This window comes from Artemia sp. Qi Xiang Cuo, chromosome 2, assembly GCF_049724085.1.
Source record: "Artemia sp. Qi Xiang Cuo chromosome 2, ASM4972408v1, whole genome shotgun sequence".
In the NCBI taxonomy this organism is placed as follows: domain Eukaryota; kingdom Metazoa; phylum Arthropoda; class Branchiopoda; order Anostraca; family Artemiidae; genus Artemia; species Artemia sp. Qi Xiang Cuo.
This window is the reverse complement of record NC_142795.1, coordinates 232,501-254,956: the sequence shown is the minus strand read 5'-3', so window position 1 is coordinate 254,956 and position 22,456 is coordinate 232,501. Positions and strand designations below refer to the sequence as shown.

At 35.0% G+C, this 22,456-nt stretch overlaps 1 protein-coding gene across 2 annotated transcripts in view; it reads left to right on the top strand.

The window, feature by feature from the left end:
* Positions 1–22,456, top strand: part of msk (importin-7 msk) — a 165,854-nt gene that overhangs the window by 44,233 nt on the left and 99,165 nt on the right. For both annotated transcript variants that reach the window (XM_089098588.1, XM_089098583.1), the window contains exons 3-4: positions 6,225–6,619; positions 21,137–21,478. In XM_089098588.1, coding sequence (XP_088954714.1) covers positions 6,225–6,619; positions 21,137–21,478 — 737 coding nt within the window. The remainder of the gene's footprint in view (positions 1–6,224; positions 6,620–21,136; positions 21,479–22,456) is intronic.

Genomic DNA, 22,456 nt, shown 5'->3' with positions numbered 1-22,456 from the left:
TTGAGAAAATTCAGAACTGAAGTGGAAGTTTTCATTTTTTTTTCATTGAAAAAATTAGAATTGAAATGTAACTGTTTTATCTTCATTGAGAAAATTCAGAAGAGAACTTAAACTTTTCTTTACTTCATTAGATAAATTAGTATTGAACTGTAGCTTTTTTCTCCTCTTTGGCAAAAATTCAGAACACAGCTTGAAATTTTTTTCTCTTCTCTGAGAAAATTTAGAACTGAAGTTGAAATTTTTTCTCTTTGTAAAGAATTAAAGTTAAGTTGCAACTTTTTTCTTTTCTTTTGGAAAATTCAGAAGAAAATTTGAACTTTTCTTCACTTCTTCGACAAAACTCAGAATTAAAAGTGGAACTATTTCTCTTCTTAGAGAAAAATTCAAAAGAGCACTTTAACTTTTCTTCACATTTCTGAGAACTCAGAATTAAAATGGAACTTTTTTATATTCTTTGGGGAAAATTCAGAATCGAAGCATAACTTTCTGTCTTCTAGGGTAAAATTCAGAACAGAAATTGAATTTTTTTTCTTCTTAGAGGAAGTTCAGAAATGATTGGGAAATTTTTTTCTCTTCCTTGGAAAAATTCAGAATTGAACTCATAACTTTTGAAAATTCAGAACTGGAGTGGAACTATTATTCTGTTCTTTGGAAAAATTCAGAATTGAACTGTAATTTCTTTTTTCTCTTCGTTGTGAAAATGGAAGTTTTCCTTTTCTTTTATTTTCATTGGAAAATTTAGAATGGAACTGTAACTTTTTTTTTCTCTTCATTGAGAAAATTCTGAAGAGAACTTGAAATTTTCTTCACTTCATTGGAAAAATTAGAATTGAGCTATAACTTTTCTTCTTTTCTTTTAGAAAATTCAGAAGAAAACTTGAACTTTTCTTCATTTCTTTGAGAAAACTCAGAGTTAAAGTGGGAAATTTGTCTCTTCTTAGGGAAAAGTTCAAGATAGATGCATAAATTTTTCTATCTTCTACGGAAAAATTCAGGACACTGCTTGAAATTTTTTTTCTCTTCTTTGAGAAAATTCAGATCTGAAGTAGAACTTATTTCTTTTCTTTGGAAAAATGGAGAATTGAACTGTAACTTTTTTCTTTTCTTTTTGAAAATTCAGAAGAAAATTTGAACTTTTCTTCACTTTTTCGACAAAACTCAGAATTAAAAGTGGAACTATTCCTCTTCTTGGGGAAATATTCAGAAGAGAACTTTAACTTTTCTTCACTTCATTGAGAAAACTCAGAACGTGAAATTTCTATCTCTTTATTGAGAAAAGTCAGAATTAAAGTGGTACTTTTTTTTCTTCTTGGGGAAACTTTTTCGAAGGATAACGAAGGAAAAAGTTATCCTTCGAAGTAAGCGAAGGATAACTTTTTCTACCTTCTACGGAAAAATTCAGAACAGAACTTGAAATTTTGTTCTCTTTTTTAGAAAATTCAGAACTGAAGTGGAACTTTTTTGTCTCTTTTTTTTGTGAAAATTCAGTAGAGAACTAGAACTTTTCTTCACTTCATTGAGAAAATTCAGAATCAAAGTGGAACCTCATCTCTCCAGGGGGAAAAATTAAGAAGAGAACTTTAACTTTTCTTCAATTCTTTGAGAAAAATCAGAATTAAAGTTGAACTGAAGTGGAACTTTTTTCTCTTCTTTGGAAAAATTCAGAATTGAACTAACTTTTTGTTCACTTCTTAAAGAAAAATTCAGAAGAGAACTTGAATATTATTTCACTTCTTTGAGAAACCTCAGAATTAAAGAGGAACTTTTTCTCTTCAAGTAGAACATTCAGAATCAAAGTTTAACTTTTTCTCTCGTCTATTGAAAAAATTTATTTCTCGTCTTTGAAAAAATTCAGAACTGAAGTGGAAGCTTTTTTTTTTTTCATTGAAAAAAATTAGAATTGATCTGTAACTTATTCTTCTTCTTTGAGAAAATTCAGAAGAGAACTTAAACTTTTCTTTACGTCATTCGAAAAATTATAGTTGTAATATAACTTTTTTCTGTTGATTTTGAAAAATTCAGCAGAGAACATTAACTTTTCTTCACTTCCTTAAGTAATCTCTAAATTCAAGTGGGAACTTTTTCTCTTCCTAGGGAAAAATTCAGGATTGATGCATAGCTTTTTCTATTTTATACGAAAAAATTCAAAACACAACTTGGAAATTTTTTCTCTTCTTTGAGAAAAATTCAGACCTGAAGTGGAACTTTATTCCCTTCTTTGGAAAATTTTAGAATTGAACTGTAACTTTTTTTCTTTTCTTTTAGAAAATTCAGAAAGGAACTTGAACTTTTCTTCACTTAATTAAGAAAACTCAAAATTAAAATGGAAATTTTTTATATTCTTGGGGCAAGATTCAGAATCAAAGTATAACTTTTTTTATCTTCTATGGTAAAATTCAGAACATAACTTGAAATATTTTCTCCTCTTAGAGAAATTTCAGAAATGATATTGAACTTTTTTTCTCTTCCTTGGAAAAATTCAGAATTGAAATCCTAACTTTTTTGAAAATTCAGAACTGGAGTGGAACAATTTTGTTTATTCCTTGGAAAAATTCAGAATTGAAATGTAAGTTCTTTTTTTCTCTCTTCGTTGTGAAAATTGCGAAGATCACTTGAACTGTTGTTCACTTCATTGAGAAAATTCCGAATTAAAGTGGAACCTTATCTCTCCTGGGGGAAAAATTCAGAAGAGTTCTGAGTTTTTTGTAGAAGATAGAAAAAGCTATAATTTGATTCTGAATTTTTTCCCCAAAAAGAGAAAAAGTTCCACTTTAATTCAGAGTTTTTCCAAAGAAGTGAAGAAAGTTCTAGTTCTCTTCTGACTTTTTCCCAAAGAAAAGAAAAAGTTCCACTTTAATTCTGAGTTTTGAATTCTCTCAAAAAGAGAGAAAAAAGTTCCACTGAAAAAGTTCAAAGAGAACTGAACAAGTTCAGTTCTGAATTTTCTAAAAGAAGAGAACAAAATTTCAAGTTCTGTTCTGAATTTTTCCGTAGAAGGTAGAAAAAGTTATCCTCCGATAAAATAAAAGTTCAAAATTGGGATAAAATCCTTTTTAATAGACAGTGTATAATAAGTTTCACAAAATACCAGATATTTCAGTCACATATACAGTGACCTTCATCAGTAGTAAAACTTATGTGAAATTTACTCCTGATGACGGTCACTGTATATGTGACCGAAATATCTGGTATTTTTTGTGAAATTTATTATACACTGTCTATTAAAAAGGATTTTATCCCTATTTTGGATTTTTATTTTATCGTCATGGAAAGGCAGTGTGGTCACCAAAATTATCTACGTTATCCTCCGATTCTGAAGTTTTTCCCCAAGAAGAGAAAAAAGTTCCACTTTAATTCTGAGTTTTCTCAAAAAGAGATAGAAATTTCTAGTTCTGGATTTTCTTAATGAAGTGAGCAACAGTCAAAGTTCTCTTTAGAATTTTTCCCCAAGAAGAGAAACAATTCAACTTTCAATTAAGAATTTTCTCAAAGAAGTGAAAAAAAAAAAGAAGTTACACAGACGAAACACAAACAGAGACGACACACACAGAGACGACACGGAAAAAAAGTTAGTTCAATTCTGTTTTTTTCAAAGAAGAGAAAAAAGTTTCACATCAGCTCAACTTCAATTTTGATTTATCTAAAAGAAGTTATGAAAAGTTAAACTTCACCTGTAAATATTCTCAATGAAGATAAAATTTTCCACTTTAATTCTAAGTTTTTTCAAAAACGGTAAGTATTGTTCAAGTTCTCTTGTGAATTTTCACTCAAATAAGAAAAAAGTTAGTTCAATTTGGAATTTCTCCAAAGAAGAGAAAAAATCTCCACATCAGTTCAACTTCAATTCGGAGTTTTCTAAAAGAAGTGAAGAAAAGTTCAAGTTCTCTTCTGAATTTTCTCAATGAAGAGAGAAGAAAAGATGTTAGAGTTCAATTCTAAATTTTTCCTAAGAATAGACAAAATAGTTCCACTTCAGTTTTGAATTTGCTCATTGAAGAGACAAAAAAAATTCAAGTTCTGTTCTGAATTTTTTGTAGGGTCGGTGAGCAGCCATAGAGTACCACTAATACAGCCGAAAAAAAAATAATTAAAGAAAGTTGAATAATTTTCCAAGTCCAAAAATTCCAAGTCAGAAAAAAAGACAAGTGCTACTGAAAATATTATTTTTCTAATAGTAAGTCATGACTAACATATCTATATCATTCCTATTTCGAAAATATTAAATGTGTTTTTTTGTTTTAAGTGTATTTCATGTAATTTTAAGACATGAAAAAATTGCATGTTAAAAAATAAAAAAAATAATAAAAAGTTAAAAATAAACTACTTAAAAAAGTAAAAAAATGGGGGAGGGGGCGAAAATCGAGGGGGGGAGGGGGTACTGTGAGGTTGGAAAGAAAGGACCCTTGGTGGTTAGGGTCATTGGTGGTTGCGGTCCTTGATGGTTCAAATCCATAACCATCTCACTAGTTGATTTCTAAGGATTTCTAAGGATTGTTCTGAACTTCTATATTAAAATTCTTTTCTTGGCATCTACAGCTTTATTAGTTTCAACTTTTTAGCATACTCCATTGCTAAAGAATATTTTACATTGCCCACATCCCTCACTATGTACTTGTGTATTATAGCAACGACAGCCGAGAAGTGAAAGCTAGGTCAAGTCACGAAATCTTTTTTTTTGACAACTATGACTATTAGTTTCAACTTCTTAGCATACTTCAATGCTAAAGAATATTTATATTGCCAACAGTCCTCAGTTGGTACTTTTGTATTATACAGAACACAGCCAAGAAGTAAAGCTAGGTCAAGTCACAAGATCACCTCTTTTCTTGGCGCCTACGCCTTTATTAGTTTCAACTTTTTAGCATACTCCAATGCTAAAGAATATTTTATATCGCCCACACTCCTCATTTGGTACTTTTGTATTATACAGAACACAGCCAAGAAGTATAGCTAAGTCAAGTCACCAAATCACCTTGTCATCGCTAACCGTTTCCACAAATTTACACTATTATACTGGTAGGTCATGTGCAGGTGTCATGTGCAGGTCATGTACTTTATCTCAGGAATCTACCCACTTCCCTCTTTTCCTTGGAGGCCCAGTTTACCCCCAACCCCTTTTTGATGCTGCTTCCCAAACACACTTCAGTTTTCATCCCAAGAAAAAGATGACTGTCCTTCCTCGGTTTCACGTTGTCCTTACTCCTTTGAATTATATTTCCGTTGACTACATATCTACTTACCTTATATTTAATGTCAGATAACCCTTCATTCTAGTAGTCGTTTTACTTTTCCAAAGTTCCTTGTTACGACCGTCGAAAGACTGAATTTCGACAAATTGACTGAATTAGAGGCCCAGTCTCAAGTTCTTAAAAATGATATAATCGCCGGAAAAGAGGCCCAAGCACAGAATCCTAATCTGTTAAAAGTTATTAACCACTCCCAATTTATAAAACTTCAACCTCAAGGCCATTCCCTATTTAAAAACGAAGGTGGATTATTATTCCTTTCATTAATTCCTGCCCTACCTTACTGGTTATTATGAACTCACAAGTGTAAGACCCGAAGTTTTACGGTGTCCATTTCTATTTTTTTATTTTTTTATCTTTGAACCAAACCGCTGTACAATAACAGTGGTTTTGCCAGCAATTGCTGAGCAGTGCCGAATTTGGGAGTAGTGCTGTGATTGGGACCAGCTACATCAATGATAATTAAAACGATACGCTCACTGTCCTCCCGCGATAAAAAATTAAAAGATAGTTCTAATGATAAATCATGCATTACAAACCAATTGAAAAATGTCTGGAGCCAAATCGCTGTATAAACACGTAAAAAAAGATACATGTGAAGTCTGCTTCATCACATTGCGAAAATAAAGTTAAGGCTTTTTTTCTACTGAGCTAAAACAATTTTGTAATAGAGTAAAAAATATTGGTAGGAAAAACCCAAACAGTATTGATTTCCATCTCCAAGAAAAACCCTCAGTTAAAGCTAACAGGGAAAAATTCCTGGGAGGTTAACATCACTCTCTGATAACTTATTTTCGTTTTTTTTACTATTATTGACAAAAAACAATTGTACGTACATAGCTGAAAAACTCGTTATTTAGGTTTTGTTTTTGTGTTTATTTGTGCACATAGGCAGAAATCATTAACAAAACTAAAACTTTTCGCTGTGTTGTTCTTTTTGGGAAACAAAATCTGAGAAATGTATATCTTAAATTGCAGATACGCAAAATCATAGGATTTGCTCCAACTCTATTGCAAGTAATCATGTCACAGGAATTCGACATGCCTGTTAAACAGTCTGGAGTGGTGTATTTAAAAAATATGGTCAATGGTAACTGGGAAGATAGAGAAACAGAAGCAGGGAAGCCCATTCCTTTCAGTATTCATGAACAAGACCGAGCTATGATTCGAGATGCAATAATCGATGCCATAGTACATTCCCCTGAACTTATTCGGAATGTACTTGCCATAGTATTGAACCACATTGTAAAAAATGATTTTCCTGGAAGATGGACTGGAATAGTAGACAAAATAAATGTATTTCTGCAGTCAGCAGATCCGCAGGTCATCAGTGGAGCACTACTTTGTTTCCATTCCCTGGTCAAAGTTTATGAGTAAGTTCTTCTTTGTTCTTTTTATGATTGCTGTGTGTATAGCAGTTGGCTCTATTTGGGAAAGTTTGTAAGCCTTGTTTTGGCACAGAACCCCAGAGAAAGAGAGAAATCGATTCTTTGATACCATTTAAGCGACTTGTGCTAATGGTAAACAAAACTCTAACTAAAGTAGTTTTGATAACAATATATACCTATAAAGAGTATGCTTTTTATGGTGGTTTAAAATACTTAAAAGCCAATAAGTGTAAAAAAACTACCAAAAGTTACCAGCATGGTGATATTTGCCCAATTTCTGGAAAATGGGAGAATCCCCCCCCCCAAAGGAAGTAATCCATATACTATCAACTTCTGCATTTTGGGAGGGTACCATGGTATAGCTTTCAAGCCTTTATTTACAAATGTACGAAATTTAGTATTTTTTCTGAAAGTGTTGATCATGGAGTCGTATTTATTTGTTTTTCCTGATCGTATTGAACACGTGGGCTTAAAATGTTGGGAGAGAACTCATTCAAACATGAATTAAAGTTCATATTTATTGTTAAGCATGTGTAGCCTTTTTTGGCAGCAAAAGAAATGGTGTGGCAGCTTAGTGGCTTTTGCTGCCATTTTGTGGCAGCTTAATGGTGCAAAAGGGGGAGAGGTGGGTCGAGGCATATATGAATGTCATCAGGAAATTTCCTATCGGGGCAAGTTCTATGAGGAACATTGTTTTTATCAGGATTTAAATGGGATAATTTTTTATTTTCCTATTGACATATCATTCGTACTGTCCTTTTGCTTTCCATGGTATATTGTCCTCAGTGACCCTCTTGTTCATTTGTGGGATATTCATTTATGGATGTTCCTTAAAAAAGTTTTTTTTTTCTTAGAGCTTACCTTGAAAACCGTGGAAATAACGATTGTATAATTCATTTATTATATTTAAGAATATAAAAAAGAGGGTTTAAGGAGGGTGCGGTTGCCTCCTCACATTTGAGAGGGTCGTTGATCAAACGGTCCAGAGTGACTAACGTTAAGTAAAGAATGACCCTTGTCAATTAAAATGGAAACTAAAAGATGAAGTTTTGATTACAATATATACAACAAAATCCACTATTAATGCTCATTCTAAATATGCCAAATTTATTGATAATCGGTTAATCATTTGGAAATAGGTGGGCGAGTCGTTTCTTACTTACTGTTTTTTACCACGAACTGTTTGATAAAGAGTCTTTACTGGTACCGTTTCTACTAAATTTCAAACACTTCCGTATCTCACAGAGACTATTTCTCTTGGCTTTGCTCTAATTAGGCTTTCACGTATTTAATAACTTTTACAAACATTTTCACAACAGTTCGTGGCAACGAACTGTTAGTAAGGAACGGCTCGACCCAATACGACGGCTCGAACGGCTGGACGCAAGGAACGGCTCGAAAATCTAAAAAACGGAATTTTGATAACACTTGATAGATCGAAAGAATTTGCCTTCCATGTTGATTCCACATACATAAAATTAAGTTTAATATTACCTATCAAAAGTACGAGCCAGAGAAAACTTGCCTGATTTTCAAAAATGGGGGAAACACCCCTAAAAATTCAAGAAATTTAATGAAAGTCGCACTGTCAGATTTAAAATATCAGAGAGCCCTACCGTAGAGGTTAAAAGCTCCTATTTGCGGAAATGTGGGATTTTTAATTTTTCCCCCAGAAGATCACAAATATTGGTGTTTATCCTAGGAGTAATTGTATCGAACCAATGACCCTAGAAGGGCGGGGGGAGGGGGGAGTTGATTCGAACGAAAATTAAAAGTTATAGTGTCCTGTTTTAAATGACCAAAAATATTGGAAGGCAACTAGCCCCCCTATCACACCCCTTTTCTCCCTAAATTCATTCAATCAAAATTTTGAGATAGCTATTTTGTTCACCATAGTTAAAAGGCCAAGAAACAATGCCTGTGGGGATAATATTATCCCCACAGCTCCTAGAGAAAGAACTGCTAATGCTAAGTGTATGAAGGTGAACATTTGACAGAATATGGAGGGAGAATGTGAACGAAATCAAAATACACTATGTGTATGCAGATTATCAAAGGATGTATCCCCAGACTGGATTTGGGTATTATGTTGGAACTTCCAGAGAATGCTGAAAGGGGGACATCAATTGACCAAAAGGTAATACGTGCACGCAACTACTGATACTACTACCACTGCTACTTTTACTGCTACTACTACTATTACTACTAAACTACTTTAACTATTACTTCACTTGTAACTACTTGTAAGGCTAAGAGTATTAAGATGAAAAGGGGTTCAAAAGGGCGCATCAGCAATATTTTTGGAACGGCTTACCTTATTAAGATGATACTTCCGGAGTATCATGAGAAGGATGTTCAACTGACCAAAAGGTAACATGTACATGCTACTACTGCTATTAATACAGCGGCTTCTACTGTTATTAAATAAAAAAAACAAGTTTTTTAAACTGAAAGTAAGGAGCGACATTAAAACTTAAAACGAACAGAAATTATTCCGTATATGAAGGGGGCTGTCCCCTCCTCAACGCCTCGCTCTTTACGCTAAAGTTTTTTTATTGTTTAGAAAAATAGAGTTGTGAGAAAGTCAAACTTTAGCGTAAAGAGCGAGGCGTTGAGGAGGGGACCGCCCCCTTCATATACGGAATAATTTCTGTTCGTTTTAAGTTTTAATGTCTCTCCTTACTTTCAGTTTAAAAAACTTGTTTTTTTTATTTAATTTTGAACGTTTTTGAATTAATACAGGTTTTGATTTTGGCTCACCGTACATGAATAATTAAAACAAATTTTGAATATTATATTTGGTTAAATGGCTTTCTCGAAACTTGTTTAATTTTATTTACGAACGTTTTTATTAGTAATAAATATACGTAACTTAGAATTAACTTACATAACGAACTTCTATATTCATAAAATTTTAAAGCGTATATTAGGGGGTTCGCCCCCTAGTCAATACCCTTCTCTATAAACTATAGTTCAAATTTTTTTTCCAGTTCTTTAAAAATGACCTCTTAATCACAATCAGTTGATCAGTTGAAAAACTTGTTTTTTTTATTTAATTCCTGATCTTTTTCTTTAATAATGCTGGGAAATCCGGCGCCCCCTTCATAGCAATGTCACTTCCCCCCTGAAAACTTCCTTCATGGAAAGATCCTTCCATATAGCCCCCGACCCTCTCCTTCCCCACCTACCAGAAAAAATCTCCTCTGAAAAAGTCTGTATACTTCCCAATAACCAATACTATACGTTAACACTGAGTAAAGTTCATAAATTTCAACCCACCCCCTGGGGACATTGGGGGATCAAGTCATCCTAAAAAACATGTTTAGCATATTCGAGCATAGATTGTACAAAGCGGCTATCTCAAAATTTTGATTGTGTGAATTTGGGAAAAAAAATAAGCTTGAAAGGGGGCCTAGTTGCCCTCCATTTTTTGGTTAATTGAAAAGAGAACCAGAACCTTTAATGTCTATTCGAATGAGCCCTCTCATGATATTCAAGGACCACTGGGTCAATACGATCACACGTGGGAAAAAAAAAAAAAACAAACAAACAAATAAAACCACAACCGTGATCTTTAATATGACAAAAAATGGAAAATTCCCCTTTTTTGTATATAGGAGCTTCAAACCTCTACAGTGGGGTTATCTAATACGCGGAATATGATGGTGTGATTTTCATTAAGATTCTATAACTTTTAGGGGGTCTTTCCCCTTTTTTCGAAAATCAGCCAAATTTTCTCAGGCACGTAACTTTTGATGGATAAGCTTAAACTTAATGAAACTTATATATTTGAAATCAGAATTAAAATCTGATTCTTTTGATGTATCTATTGGTATCAAAACGTCGTTTTTTAGAGTTTCGGTTACCATTGAGCCGGGTCGCTCCTTACTTACAGTTCGTTACCACGAACTGTTTGATTACTACTACTAATATAACTACTTCTATCAACTACTTGTAAGGCTAAGAGTATTAAGATGAAAATTTCAGGAAGTATATGATTATACAGGTTATCAACAGGGCATATCGTTATTGTCATAGTAACGGCTAATTGTACTAAGTTGAAACTTCCAGGACTTGATGAGAGGGATGTTCAACTGACCAAAAGGCAATATGTTTATACTACTGATGCTACTTGTACTTTTGTGACCAACGGGCAACATGTACATGCTACTACTGCTATTAATACTGCTGCCACTAATGTTGCTACTGCGTACTACTAATACAACGCTATTACTGCTCCTACTACTACCAGATACTACTATGATACTAGTACTATTAAAGCTAAGCGCATGAAGATGAAACTTTGACAGAATATTGTGGGAAAATTTGAACTAAATGAAAACACATTGTATGTATGCAGATTGTCTATAGGGTGTATCTCAAAAACGGATTTGGGTATTAAGTTGGAACTTTCAAACAATGCTTAAAGGGGAAGATCAATTGACTAAAAGGTAATATGTGCATGCAACTAATACTACTACCACTGCTGCTACTTCTACTATTGCCACTAAACTACTTTAACTATTACTTCAGTTGTAACTAATTGTGAGGCTAAGAATATTAAGCTGAAAAGGGCCTCAAAAGGGGTTCAGAAGGGCGCATCAGCAATATTTTTTGAACGGCATCGTATCAAGATGAAACTTCCGGCGTATTATGAGGGAGATGTTCAACTGACCTAAAGACAATATGTGCATGCTACTACTGCTGTTAATACAGCTGCTATTAATGTTACTAGTACAACTGCTACTTCTATGACTACTTGTAAGGCTAAGAATATTGAGATGAATCTTTCAAGAATTCATTTAAAAATTGTACTTGATCTGAACGGGCCTTGCCCAGAAGCCAAGCCTACGTGTATAACATGAATATACAGGTTATCAAAAGAACATATCGATAATGTAATAGCAATGGCTAATTGCATTAAGCTGAAACTTCCAGGACTTGATTAGGGGGATGTTCAACTGACCAAAAGGCAATATGTTAATGCTATTGCTGCTACTAGAACTTGTGCTATTACTGTTAATATTAATGCTAGTACTACTAGCACTAATACCACTGCTGTGACTTCTATTACAACTATGCGTGTGAAATTTTCTAAGGGTATGAAACTGATATTTTCGGGGAATATTGAGAAGGAAAAGTGAACTGAATCACACCACGCCGTGTGTATGCAGGTTGTCAAAAGGGTGTATCTTAGGAACGGTTTAGTGTGTGGAGTTGAAACTTACAGGGCTTGTTGTGGGGGTGTTGAACTAACCATTTGACAATGTTTGTATCCTAATGCTACTGCTTCTGCTCATACTACTGCTGCTGCTGCTATTATTGCTACTGCTACTACTAATGCTACTGCTTCTATACCTATGACTTACTTGTAATTATATTGCAACTACTATTACTTTTGGTACTTTTACTACTGCTACTAAACCTAAGTGTATTAAGGCGAATAATTTTGGGAATATTGACACTGTATTGAATTAAATTGGAACACACTATGCCCATACAGGTTGTCAAGAGGACGTATCAGCAATGCTTTAGGAATGCCTTATGTTATTTATTTGAAAACTTCTGTGTGTGTTGAGGGAGTTGTTGGAAATTTCTGCGTGTGTTGAGGGGGATGTTGGAAATTTCTGCGTGTGTTGAGGGGGGTGTTGAAAAAACCGACTAATTTCTTAGATCACACTGCTTTTCCATTTACGAAAAATTAAGAGAAAAAAACGGGTTTAATTTAAATAAAGTAGTGGAGCAGAAAACGAAAAAAAAAATTATTTCGTGGAAAAAGTTTTTTAAATTGCTTTAGAAAAGAGGGCATGTTTTGATCCTGGATCTTCAAAAAAAGCTTAGGTTATTAAGGCGAAACTTTTAGGAAATGTTGAGATGCCGAACGCAACGAAAACAAACTATGTGTTTGCCGGTTGTGAAAAGGGAATATCAGCGATATCTAAGGAACTGCCGAGGGTATTGTATGTTGAAACTTTCAAGGTATGTTAAGAGGATGTTCAAGAGAGATTGGAAGTCAACTAGCCCCCTCCCTTCTCCTTGTCCTTTTTAGGTGCCCCCTCTCCTCTACAATGATCGAAATTTTGTGATTGTCATTTTGTTCAAATTAGTCAAAAGGTCTGATAGCTATGTCTCCAGCCGTCTCATGCCCCCCACAGCTCTGGGCAGGGATTGTAAATTGTGCAGTATGCCTATTGTTTACACACAGGATTTATCATTAGGAAAAAGGGAAATGTTTGATTTTGGGTGTATCCGTAAAAGTTAAGGGTATTAAGGTGAAACCTTGGTGAGTGTTGAGGGGCATGTTATACTAAATCAAAAGGCACAATATGCTCCCAGTTTATCAAAAAGAAGAATCTGCAATATTTTACGAATGGCTAAGGTTATTAAGTTGAACTTTCAGCACATGTTGTGGGAAAGTTGAAAAGGGGATGGAGGGCTGTCAGCCCCCTTCCATCCACTTTTGAGTTGCCTTCCCTACACAAAAAAATATTCAGTCAAAATTTTGAAATAGACATTTTGTTCAAAATAATTTACAGCTCAAATTACTACGCCTAGCAATGTTAGTTAACTTTGGATGTTTACCGATACTTTTAAAGCATTTTTTTTTGTTAATTTTTGTCAGAAAAAAACTTATGAGATTAGTTGTGTGTGGGTGCAAAAAAAGGAAACAATATTGTAAGTAGAGTGAGTGTTTTTGCAATTTGTGTGCTTGTGAATTTGGCGTGTTTTTAAGATAGGAATGATGAGTTTTTGATGACTAGCTTTTTGTCCATCTAGTGCGCGCACATGGCCTGTTTTTCTAGTGCGCAGGGTTACCACCATTGTGCCTCTGGTGGAGGTCCCGGTGCGTATAAATCTAAGGTAAGTTTCGGGCTGGTATGTTAAAGTTGAGCATCGTTTATGGAATATTTATTGGAAACACTCCAAATGTTTGAAAAACAAAATCATGGTGTGGTCATCATGGGTGATTTCAACATCAACCTAGCCTATCCCCTAACTAATACCGCTAATGAACTTATCACTGTTATGTCTGGTTCTAATCTTTACCCGTCGACAACTATCCCAACGAGAGTAACTGAGAGTACTCATTCACTAATAGACAATGTTTTCTCTACTCTACCTCCACTCTAGGCTTCAGTAATCATCAGTGACATGTCGGACCACTTCGCCTTATGTACCTTTTTCTAAAAAAAAACGCAAACAAGTTATTTTAAAATCACTAGGTATTATTGTCGATTTTTTTATCTGTTTTGATAAAAGTGGGGTTTAATTACCTAGTAATTGTAAAACACGACCTGGGATAGCGTTATGGAGAAAGGAGATCTGAATGAAGGATTTGAAATTTTTCACAGTACATTTACAACACTATATGAGGCATGTTGTTTTAAAGAAAAAATAAAGAAACACGGAAGAAAAAACGCATCAATTTGCCCGTGGGTTACAGAAAGTTTACTCAGGTGCATGAATAAAAAGAATAATCTTTGGGCGGAATACCGTAATCTACCAAATGTAGCTAGCTTGCAGAGTTATGAAATTTATAAGAAATGCCTACGGTCAGTTCTTACAAAAGCTAAAAGGGATTACTTTAATCAAAGGCTAGCCGAAAGTGGGAAGGATGGACGGAAAGTATGGAAGACAGCCAATTCAGTGTTACGACCGAATAACCAAAATCATTAACTACCATCCAAAATTACGGTTGATGGAAAAACCTTGACTGAACCAGCACAAGTTGCAAAAGCTCTTTGTACCTTCTTCACCAAAATTGGAAAAAACGGCTAACACAGTGCTACCCCCCAGAAAATCCTAAGGGGACTTTTTGGGCCCAGCGTGTGTCAAGTCGATGGCACCCAGTCCTGTAACTTCGACGGACGTTTCGATGATTGTCAAGGGCTTGAGGGGAGCATCTACCTCTGGAGTTGACCTCGTCCATACTAAAGTGCTAAAAGCAGTATTGCCGTCCGTACTACAACCTTTAACACATTTGGTAAATCTCTCCTAGGAGACGGGCGTGTTTCCATCACTTCTCAAGAAGGCAAGAATAGTTCCCCTCCACAAAGGTGGCCCTCAGGACGACCCATCTAACTTTCGACCCATCTAACTTTCGACCCATCTCTATTCTTTCGGTGTTTTCCAAAGTGTTTGAAAAACCTATGAAGAACCAACTTTACTCTTCTCTGGAAGCTAAGGGATTCCTTAACCAACGCCAATTGGGATTCAGACCCGGAAACTCGACGGAAGATGCTCTGGTGTCACTAAGCCTATTCATTAATAAAACACTTGACCTGGGACTTGTGCTAGCTGCTATTTTGCTTGACATAAAAAAAGCCTTCGACAGCATGGATCATGGGATTCTAATAGATAAAATAGAGCACATTGGAGTTAGAGGAGAGGCTCTATGATGGTTCCGGTCTTACCTTAGTAGCCGACGTGTTTATATAGGAGAATGATCCGCTGAATGACACCGTTGTCAACTTCGGTGTGCCGTAAGGCTCAATCTTAGGCCCACCGATATTCCTGGTTTATGTGGATGACCTAAGTCACGTTCTTAGCCCTAGCTCCAAGACTTCAAGCTACTGCAAGTTATGTTGCGACCCAGAAATTTCGAGCAGCGGTGATGAATTGGATGAACTTGTGGCGTTCGCGGATAACACTGCAATGGGCTCTTGTGGCACCGACATGTCAGCACTCCAGAGTAAACTTGAGTTCATCTTATAAAAAACTTATCTTTGGATGGATGCCAATCGATTTGTAATAAATGTTGACAAATCTTGCGTTCTCTTCTTCTCAAGGATTGCACCTCTTTGCCCAGAGGTATCAGGAATAACGACCTCTCGAGGAACGATCAGACGACCGAAAACTGGCTATGCCAGGTACCTAGGTGTACTCCTTGACGAAAACTTATCTTCGTACATTACATCCGCGCTGTGGAGCTGAGGCTCTCCCCTAATCATGGGAGTATCAGGAAATTGAAACACACTGTCTCTCAGAATACCTTTCGTCTACTTTTCAATGGACTCATCAAGTCTCATCTATAGTATTGTGCGTCAATTTGGCAGTCAACATTCACATCCCACGTGAAAAGGCTTGATTCAATCCACAAACATGCCCTGAAAATAATCGGAAATATGGACGATTTTCTTTCCCGTGAATCACTTTATCATTTATCGTGCTCAGTTATCGTTTTCAAATTTTTCTCCGGATTACTTCCATCAGCATTCCACAGTCTATTCCAGTTGGTATTGGAATAGCATCCTAAGAACACGAGATCTGCCTCAAACGTTCTGGTGAGACGAACACCTACAGTACGGTCGGATTTTACACCGGATATGGCGTGCGCGAAAGTGTGGAACATACTTCCACAAGAACTGAGATGTAGGAGCTCCCTTGTGTCTCTTAAAAATAACTTGAAAAAATATCTTATTGAATGTTCAATAAATAGAGTTTATTAATAATTGAGATTTTTTTCATTATTATCATTATTATCTCGGTTTTTTTTTTATTATTGATTAGTTTTTTGTAAGGTTAAGGTAGCTGTGCTTTTGGGGAGGAAGGGGGAATCTCTTAGATAATGATTTTTATGGTTGAGGGATGTGGTTGTGTTGAGGAGTAAAGCGAGAGTCGTAAAGCGTGATTAGGAGGAATCGTTATGTTTTTAAGGGACTCAACGTGCGTTTTTTTTGCATAGAGAAGTTTATTTATTTCTGTTTGTTTTAATTAAACCCGATTGAATCTGAATCTGAGTGAGAAGGTTTAGAGAATTGCGTGTTGTTGAGAAAGTTAGAGTGTGTGAAATATTTAGTTGGTTTATTTTTTGGCTATTGTGGTTTGTGTATTTGGTTTGGTGGTGTTTGAGAAAGGAAAAATAGTTTTGTGTTAGGATAGAATTGTCCGGAGTGGGGTAAAATGAGTAGGAGCAAAATATATAAATTGTAATAGAAAATAAATAAATCTTAAACGAGTAACAATTAAATTCAATATTTAAGTCAAACTTATAACGAACAAAATTAATTACAAACAGGAGTTTGGCTACTGCTCCCTCTCCTAACCGTAAAAGTCTAAAGCCTATTGCGTCATTTGTGTTTCACTGAAAACGAAATATATTACTAATATTTTCTTTTATATTTACAACGCTGGAAAATAAAATTACAATGAATAAAATCTTGAATTGCTGAACTTTCAGCATTTATTATCATTATATATCAAATATTCAGTTTATTTTCATTCGTCCTTTCCGGTCTTATTGATTGTTATAGTTATTTAGTTTTTATTTGTCTTCGGCATTTTGAAAAACAAAAGCATGCTGTTGACACATAGTTTTAATAAAACACAAATGACGCAATATGCTTTAGATTTCTACGGTTAGGGGAGGGAGCAATAGCCAAACTCCTGTTTGTAGTGATTTTTGCTTGTTATTAATTTGAGTTGAATATTTAATCTAATTTTTGCACTTTTTAAGATTTATTTATTAATTTATATTAGTACCTGTTGCCTCCATGTTAGCTCAGATTGTTTATTTCATTTCTGTTCGTTATGTGTTTCATTTATTCTTTAATAGTGGCCTGTGGTCATTTTAAATTTAAATTTTATATGAATTTATTTTTGCTGGTCTTTAAGTTTTATTTGTTAGTCAATTGGAGAAGCAGTCAGTTTTTGCTACGTGGGAGGTAACAATATGATTTCAGCATGCATCAGTTACCTCCCGCTTAATTATATGCCCGCTTAATTATATAAATGCCTTTTCTGCATTTAAATTACTAAAGGAATTAATTGCAAAGAAGGTTGAAAACTATTGAATTTGACCTTTCTTTTTTATCCCAGCCACAATATAAGAATTTTTATCATCGTTCAATCATTGATTAACACTAATTGTTAATTATGATTGATTTTTGGATGAGATCTCCGATCGACTGATATTGCGTCAGTTGAATGTTTACCACCTAGTATGGAAGCGCTAGAGTAAAAAAAAAAGAAAAGAAAAAAAAAACGCCCGGTAGAGTGGTTGTGTAAGGCCTTATTGTGCTTGTTTTTAGTAGCAAATGCTGTACGAGCCTTACAAAGCAGAGATAAATTAATTATTTCAGTGTGACATCTTTATTAGCTCTTGTCCACTTGACTTTGGCACGGACCGAGTCAGTAACTTTGCCTCTAAAAGTGCCACACATCCTTTAAGTTACAATTTCATGTCTCGAAACTTGGAATTCTAGTTTAAGTTCACTTTTGTTTATTTACTGTTCCCAGATCCGCATACATAGGGATATAAAAATGCACTCTTCGTATTTGGGAACACCTTGCTTATCCCCCCCCCCCAAATCTTACCCTGTTTAAAGCTTCAGCTTTTCTATCTTCCGAGAAATCTCCCAAGATTTCAGACCATTCCCTATAATTTCATTTGTACTTAATAGTGTTGCAAATATGCCCCAATGGTGTTGTCATAATAGGTTCATAGCTTAAAAGTGCTAAGACATGCAAATTCAAAAACGGAACAAAATTGTCGGATTTATCTAGAAGAGATCCGTCTAGAACAGGAATATATAAAAAAACTAGCCGCTGAATTTCTGCATTCCTTTTATATTTCCAGGAAAAAAAGCCTCAGAAAATCCTAAAAATCCCAAATTCAGATTTTAGTTTTTGTATTCGAATACATTTTCGAATATATCTCAAATTCAAATAAATTTCGGAAATTGCGTATGCATGTAAAGCTAAAGTCAGGCTATAATAGCACTAATAGGCTAAGGGGTGTGTGCAAAATCTTGGCATTTTCAAACAGTTCGTGGTAACGAACTGTAAGTAAGGAGCGACCCGGCTCAATGGTAACCGAAAGTCTAAAAAACGGAATTTGGATATTAAGATATATATAGAAAGAGAATCAGATTTTAACTGCGGTTTCAAATATATAAAGTTTCATTGGGCTTAGTTCTACCCAACATACGCAAAGTACTTAAAGGAATTTGGATTATTTTAAAAAAAAAGAAGAAAGACCCCCTACAAGTTATAGAACCTTAATGAAAATCTCACCATCATATTCAGCGTATCAGAGAAGCCTACTGTAGAGGTTTCAAGCTCCTATCTACAAAAATGTGGAATTTTCCATTTTTTGCCAGAAGAAAGATCACGGATGCGTGTTTATTTACTTATTTTTTTTTTTCCCAGGGGTAATCGTATTGACCCAGTGGTCCTAGAATATCGTAGGAGAGCTGATTGGAACGGAAATTAAAAGTTCTAGTGCCCTTTTTAAGTGACAAAAAACATGGAGGGCAACTTGACCCCATCCCATGGTCATTTGTTTCCCGAAGTCATCAAATCAAAATTTTGAGATAGCCATTTTATTCAACATAGTTGAAAATCTAATAAATATGTCTTTCAGGATGACTTAATCCCCCACAGTTCCCAGGGGAAGGGCTGCAAGTTATGAACTGTGCCCATTGCTCACATATTGTATTGGTTATTGGGAAGTATACAGACATTTTCAGGAAGGATTTTTTTCTGGGGGGGGGCGGCTGGAGGAGGGGGTTACTCGGGAGAATCTTTCCGTGGAGGATGTTTCTTTGGGGTAAGGGATATTTTTATGAAGGGAACGCCGGATTTCCCAGCATTATTTAAAAAACGATCAGAAATTAATTTAAAAAAAACAAGTTTTTTCAACTGAAAGTAAGAAGTAACATTAGAACTTAAAACGAACAGAAATTATTACGTATATGAGGGGGTTCGGCCCCAAATCAATACCTCGCTCTTTACGCTACAGTTTTTTTTAGTGCTTTCAAAAGAGCTATCTATTCTAATTAAACGGCCTTTGTGATTCAGGGGTTTGTGAATTAAACAAAATTTTAACTTTTAACGTAAAGAGCGTGTTATTGACTAAGGGGAGAACCCCCTCATATACTTAATAACATATACGTAATAAAAAAAACGAGCGATACGGCTCAATAGTAATCGAAACTTTTAAAAACGGAATTTTGATGTCAATAAATGTATCAAAACAATGGGCTTATAATGCTGATTCTAAATATATAAATTTTATTAAGTTTAGTATTACTCATCAAAGGCTACGAGCCTGAGAAAATTGACCTGATTTTTTAAAGAGGGGGGAAACATCCCCTAAAATTGAAAGAATTTTAATAAAAATCATACCGTCAGATTCAGCGTATCAGAAAACCCTATTACATAGGTTTCAAGCTCATATCTGCAAAAATCTGCAACTTTGTTTATTTTTTGCCAGAAGAAAAATTTACGAATATAGAAGTTCGTTACGTAAGTTAATTTGTAAATTACGTCAGAACCAAATTTAGAGACAGCCATTTAGCAAAAGAAAAGTAAAATTTTTATGCAAATTTTGTTTACTTATTCAATGACGGTGAACCTAAATAAAAGCTACATTAACTAAAAAACGATCACAAATTAAATAAAAAAACAAGTTTTTTAAACTCAAAGTAAGGAGCGACATTAAAACTTAAAACGAACAGAAATTATTCCGTATATGAAAGGGGCTGTCCCCTCCTCAACGCCTCGCTCTTAACGCTAAAGTTTGACTTTCTCACAACTCTATTTTTGTTAAACAATAAAAAACTTTAGCGTAAAGAGCGAGGCGTTGAGGAGGGGACAGCCCCTTTCATATACGGAATAATATATGTTCGTTTTAAGTTTTAATGTCGCTCCTTACTTTCAGTTTAAAAAACTTGTTTTTTTTATTTAATCCAATCTACAAGTTTTTTTTATTTAATCCAATCTACAAGATGGAGTTGCCAGTTCGCAACCAAATGGAAAGTGTGAACTTGTGCGGTTGTACATTTTTAGTGTCCATTACACAATATGGCCTTTTCAGGGAGGGAGGGGGGCTACTCCGTAAATCCCTGCCTTTAAGGCATTATCAGAAAGGATTGTCACATCCCGACCACGCTTGGTATGAATGGGAGGAGCAATAGTATCTTAATAGACTTTAGCAGGAAGGGGGGGATTACTATCATCTGGACATCAGCCTGCTTTTAGGAGAAAAGGTGAAAGACATTCAACTAAACCTAGTAAACTGTTACATGTATCGTTCCGTATGTCATTGCTTGATTTGTACTCTGTGAAGGAAGGGCTCTATTCCCATCATTCACAAAGTCTTTAAAGATGTAAACGATTTAAACAAACAATTAATACAAGTTTTTTCCCTTATTATAGTTTAACCAGCAAACTGCGTAGGTGCGAACAGACACAAATTCAATGGGAAGGGTGTTAGAACAGTATATCGAAGGGCTTTACTATCGAATTCGTGCGCATTTTAACTCCTTCTATAAAGAGGAGTTGAGGAGTGGGTATACGCTTCTTAGGAAGATTGAGAACTTACTCCTCCTGGATCTCTGTTTTGGGCTGATATGTGACTTGCTGGGTCAAGTGTCTTCTTTAATAAGGACGATAGCTTTAATAAGATAGGATATACATTAATATTATATATTTTAATTTACATAGATTGTAAGTTTGTGTAAAGGAATGTCAATTTAACACGTTTTGTTTGGCTTATAGATACAAGAAAGACAAGGAAAGAGCACCTCTGTTGGAGGCATTGAATCTCCTTCTGCCGCAAGTCTATGGACTGTTAACAAACCTTTCCGCAGACACTTCTGACATGTCTTTAGTCGTGCAAAAACAAATACTAAAAACTTTCTATACTTTGGTCCAACATTCTCTCCCAATGCAGCTCCTCACTAAGGAAAAATTCACGGATTGGATGGGTGTTGTGAGAAATATAGCTGATAGAGGTGTGCCAGAATCAACATTGGCTATTGATGAGGAAGAAAGGCCAGAATGTGCTGCTTGGAAGTGTCGAAAATGGGCTTTGCACATTTTAACGCGTACATTTGAAAGGTATGTTTTATCTCAGTTGGTTCTTAAATTGGGTTTATTAATAGTCATTTAAGTGGACAATGGCTAGCTTTAGGGGAATCCTGAAGACTCTCCATGGAGAGGTGTCTGATGTTTAAAAAAAGGTCATTTATAAGGACCATGAATCTGATTTTTTGTTTTGTAACAGTTCGGAAGGGGGGGGATTCTTAGAAAAATCTTAGATTTGTTCTGGCCTTTTCTTTTTCTATTTGTGCCGATTTTATGAACAACTTCGCTTACTTTTAGGAACCAGGTTACTGTACCTAATTGAAATTTCCCTTTTAAAGGTGGAATACTGAAATATTAATAATTTTCACTGACTGACCTTGACAATGCGGATGATGTTAGGCTCCTTTCAGACTACAAAGAAGCCCAAAATATGTTTGATGATATTTAAAAGCCATTTGATCAGCTTGAAATTCAATGCAGAGAAATAAAATTTATAGCTACTAACCACACAGGACCGTTCTTACAAACTATCAATCAAGTTCAGCTGTAGAAAGTCAACCGTTTATCTTACCTAGTGTCCCAGCTTTGTACTGATAGACATTTCGACGCTGATATCCCACAAAGAATACAGAAAGCGCAGACACTCTTTGGATCCCTGGAAACTAACCCTTTTGGAATCGCTGTAAAGTTAATGTCCAAATGAAAGTTTTAATTTATATGGCACTGTTTTGCGCTGTTCTTCTCTACGAATGTGACACACGCCTGGTAAAAGTGAAGCATGAGAACATATGAAGGAGAACATGCTAAATAACTTTAAACATGCCTGTCCGTGAAAATTCTCAGAATACAACTACATCGCCATGTCTCTAACATAGATTTACGTCGATTGTGCAATTTTCAGAGAGATATTGTGCTAACTATTAAAGAACAGCGCTTGCAATGCTCAGAACATGTATTATTGAAACCGCCAGAGTACATGGTTCATCAATTACTTCTGATCGAGCCTGTTAG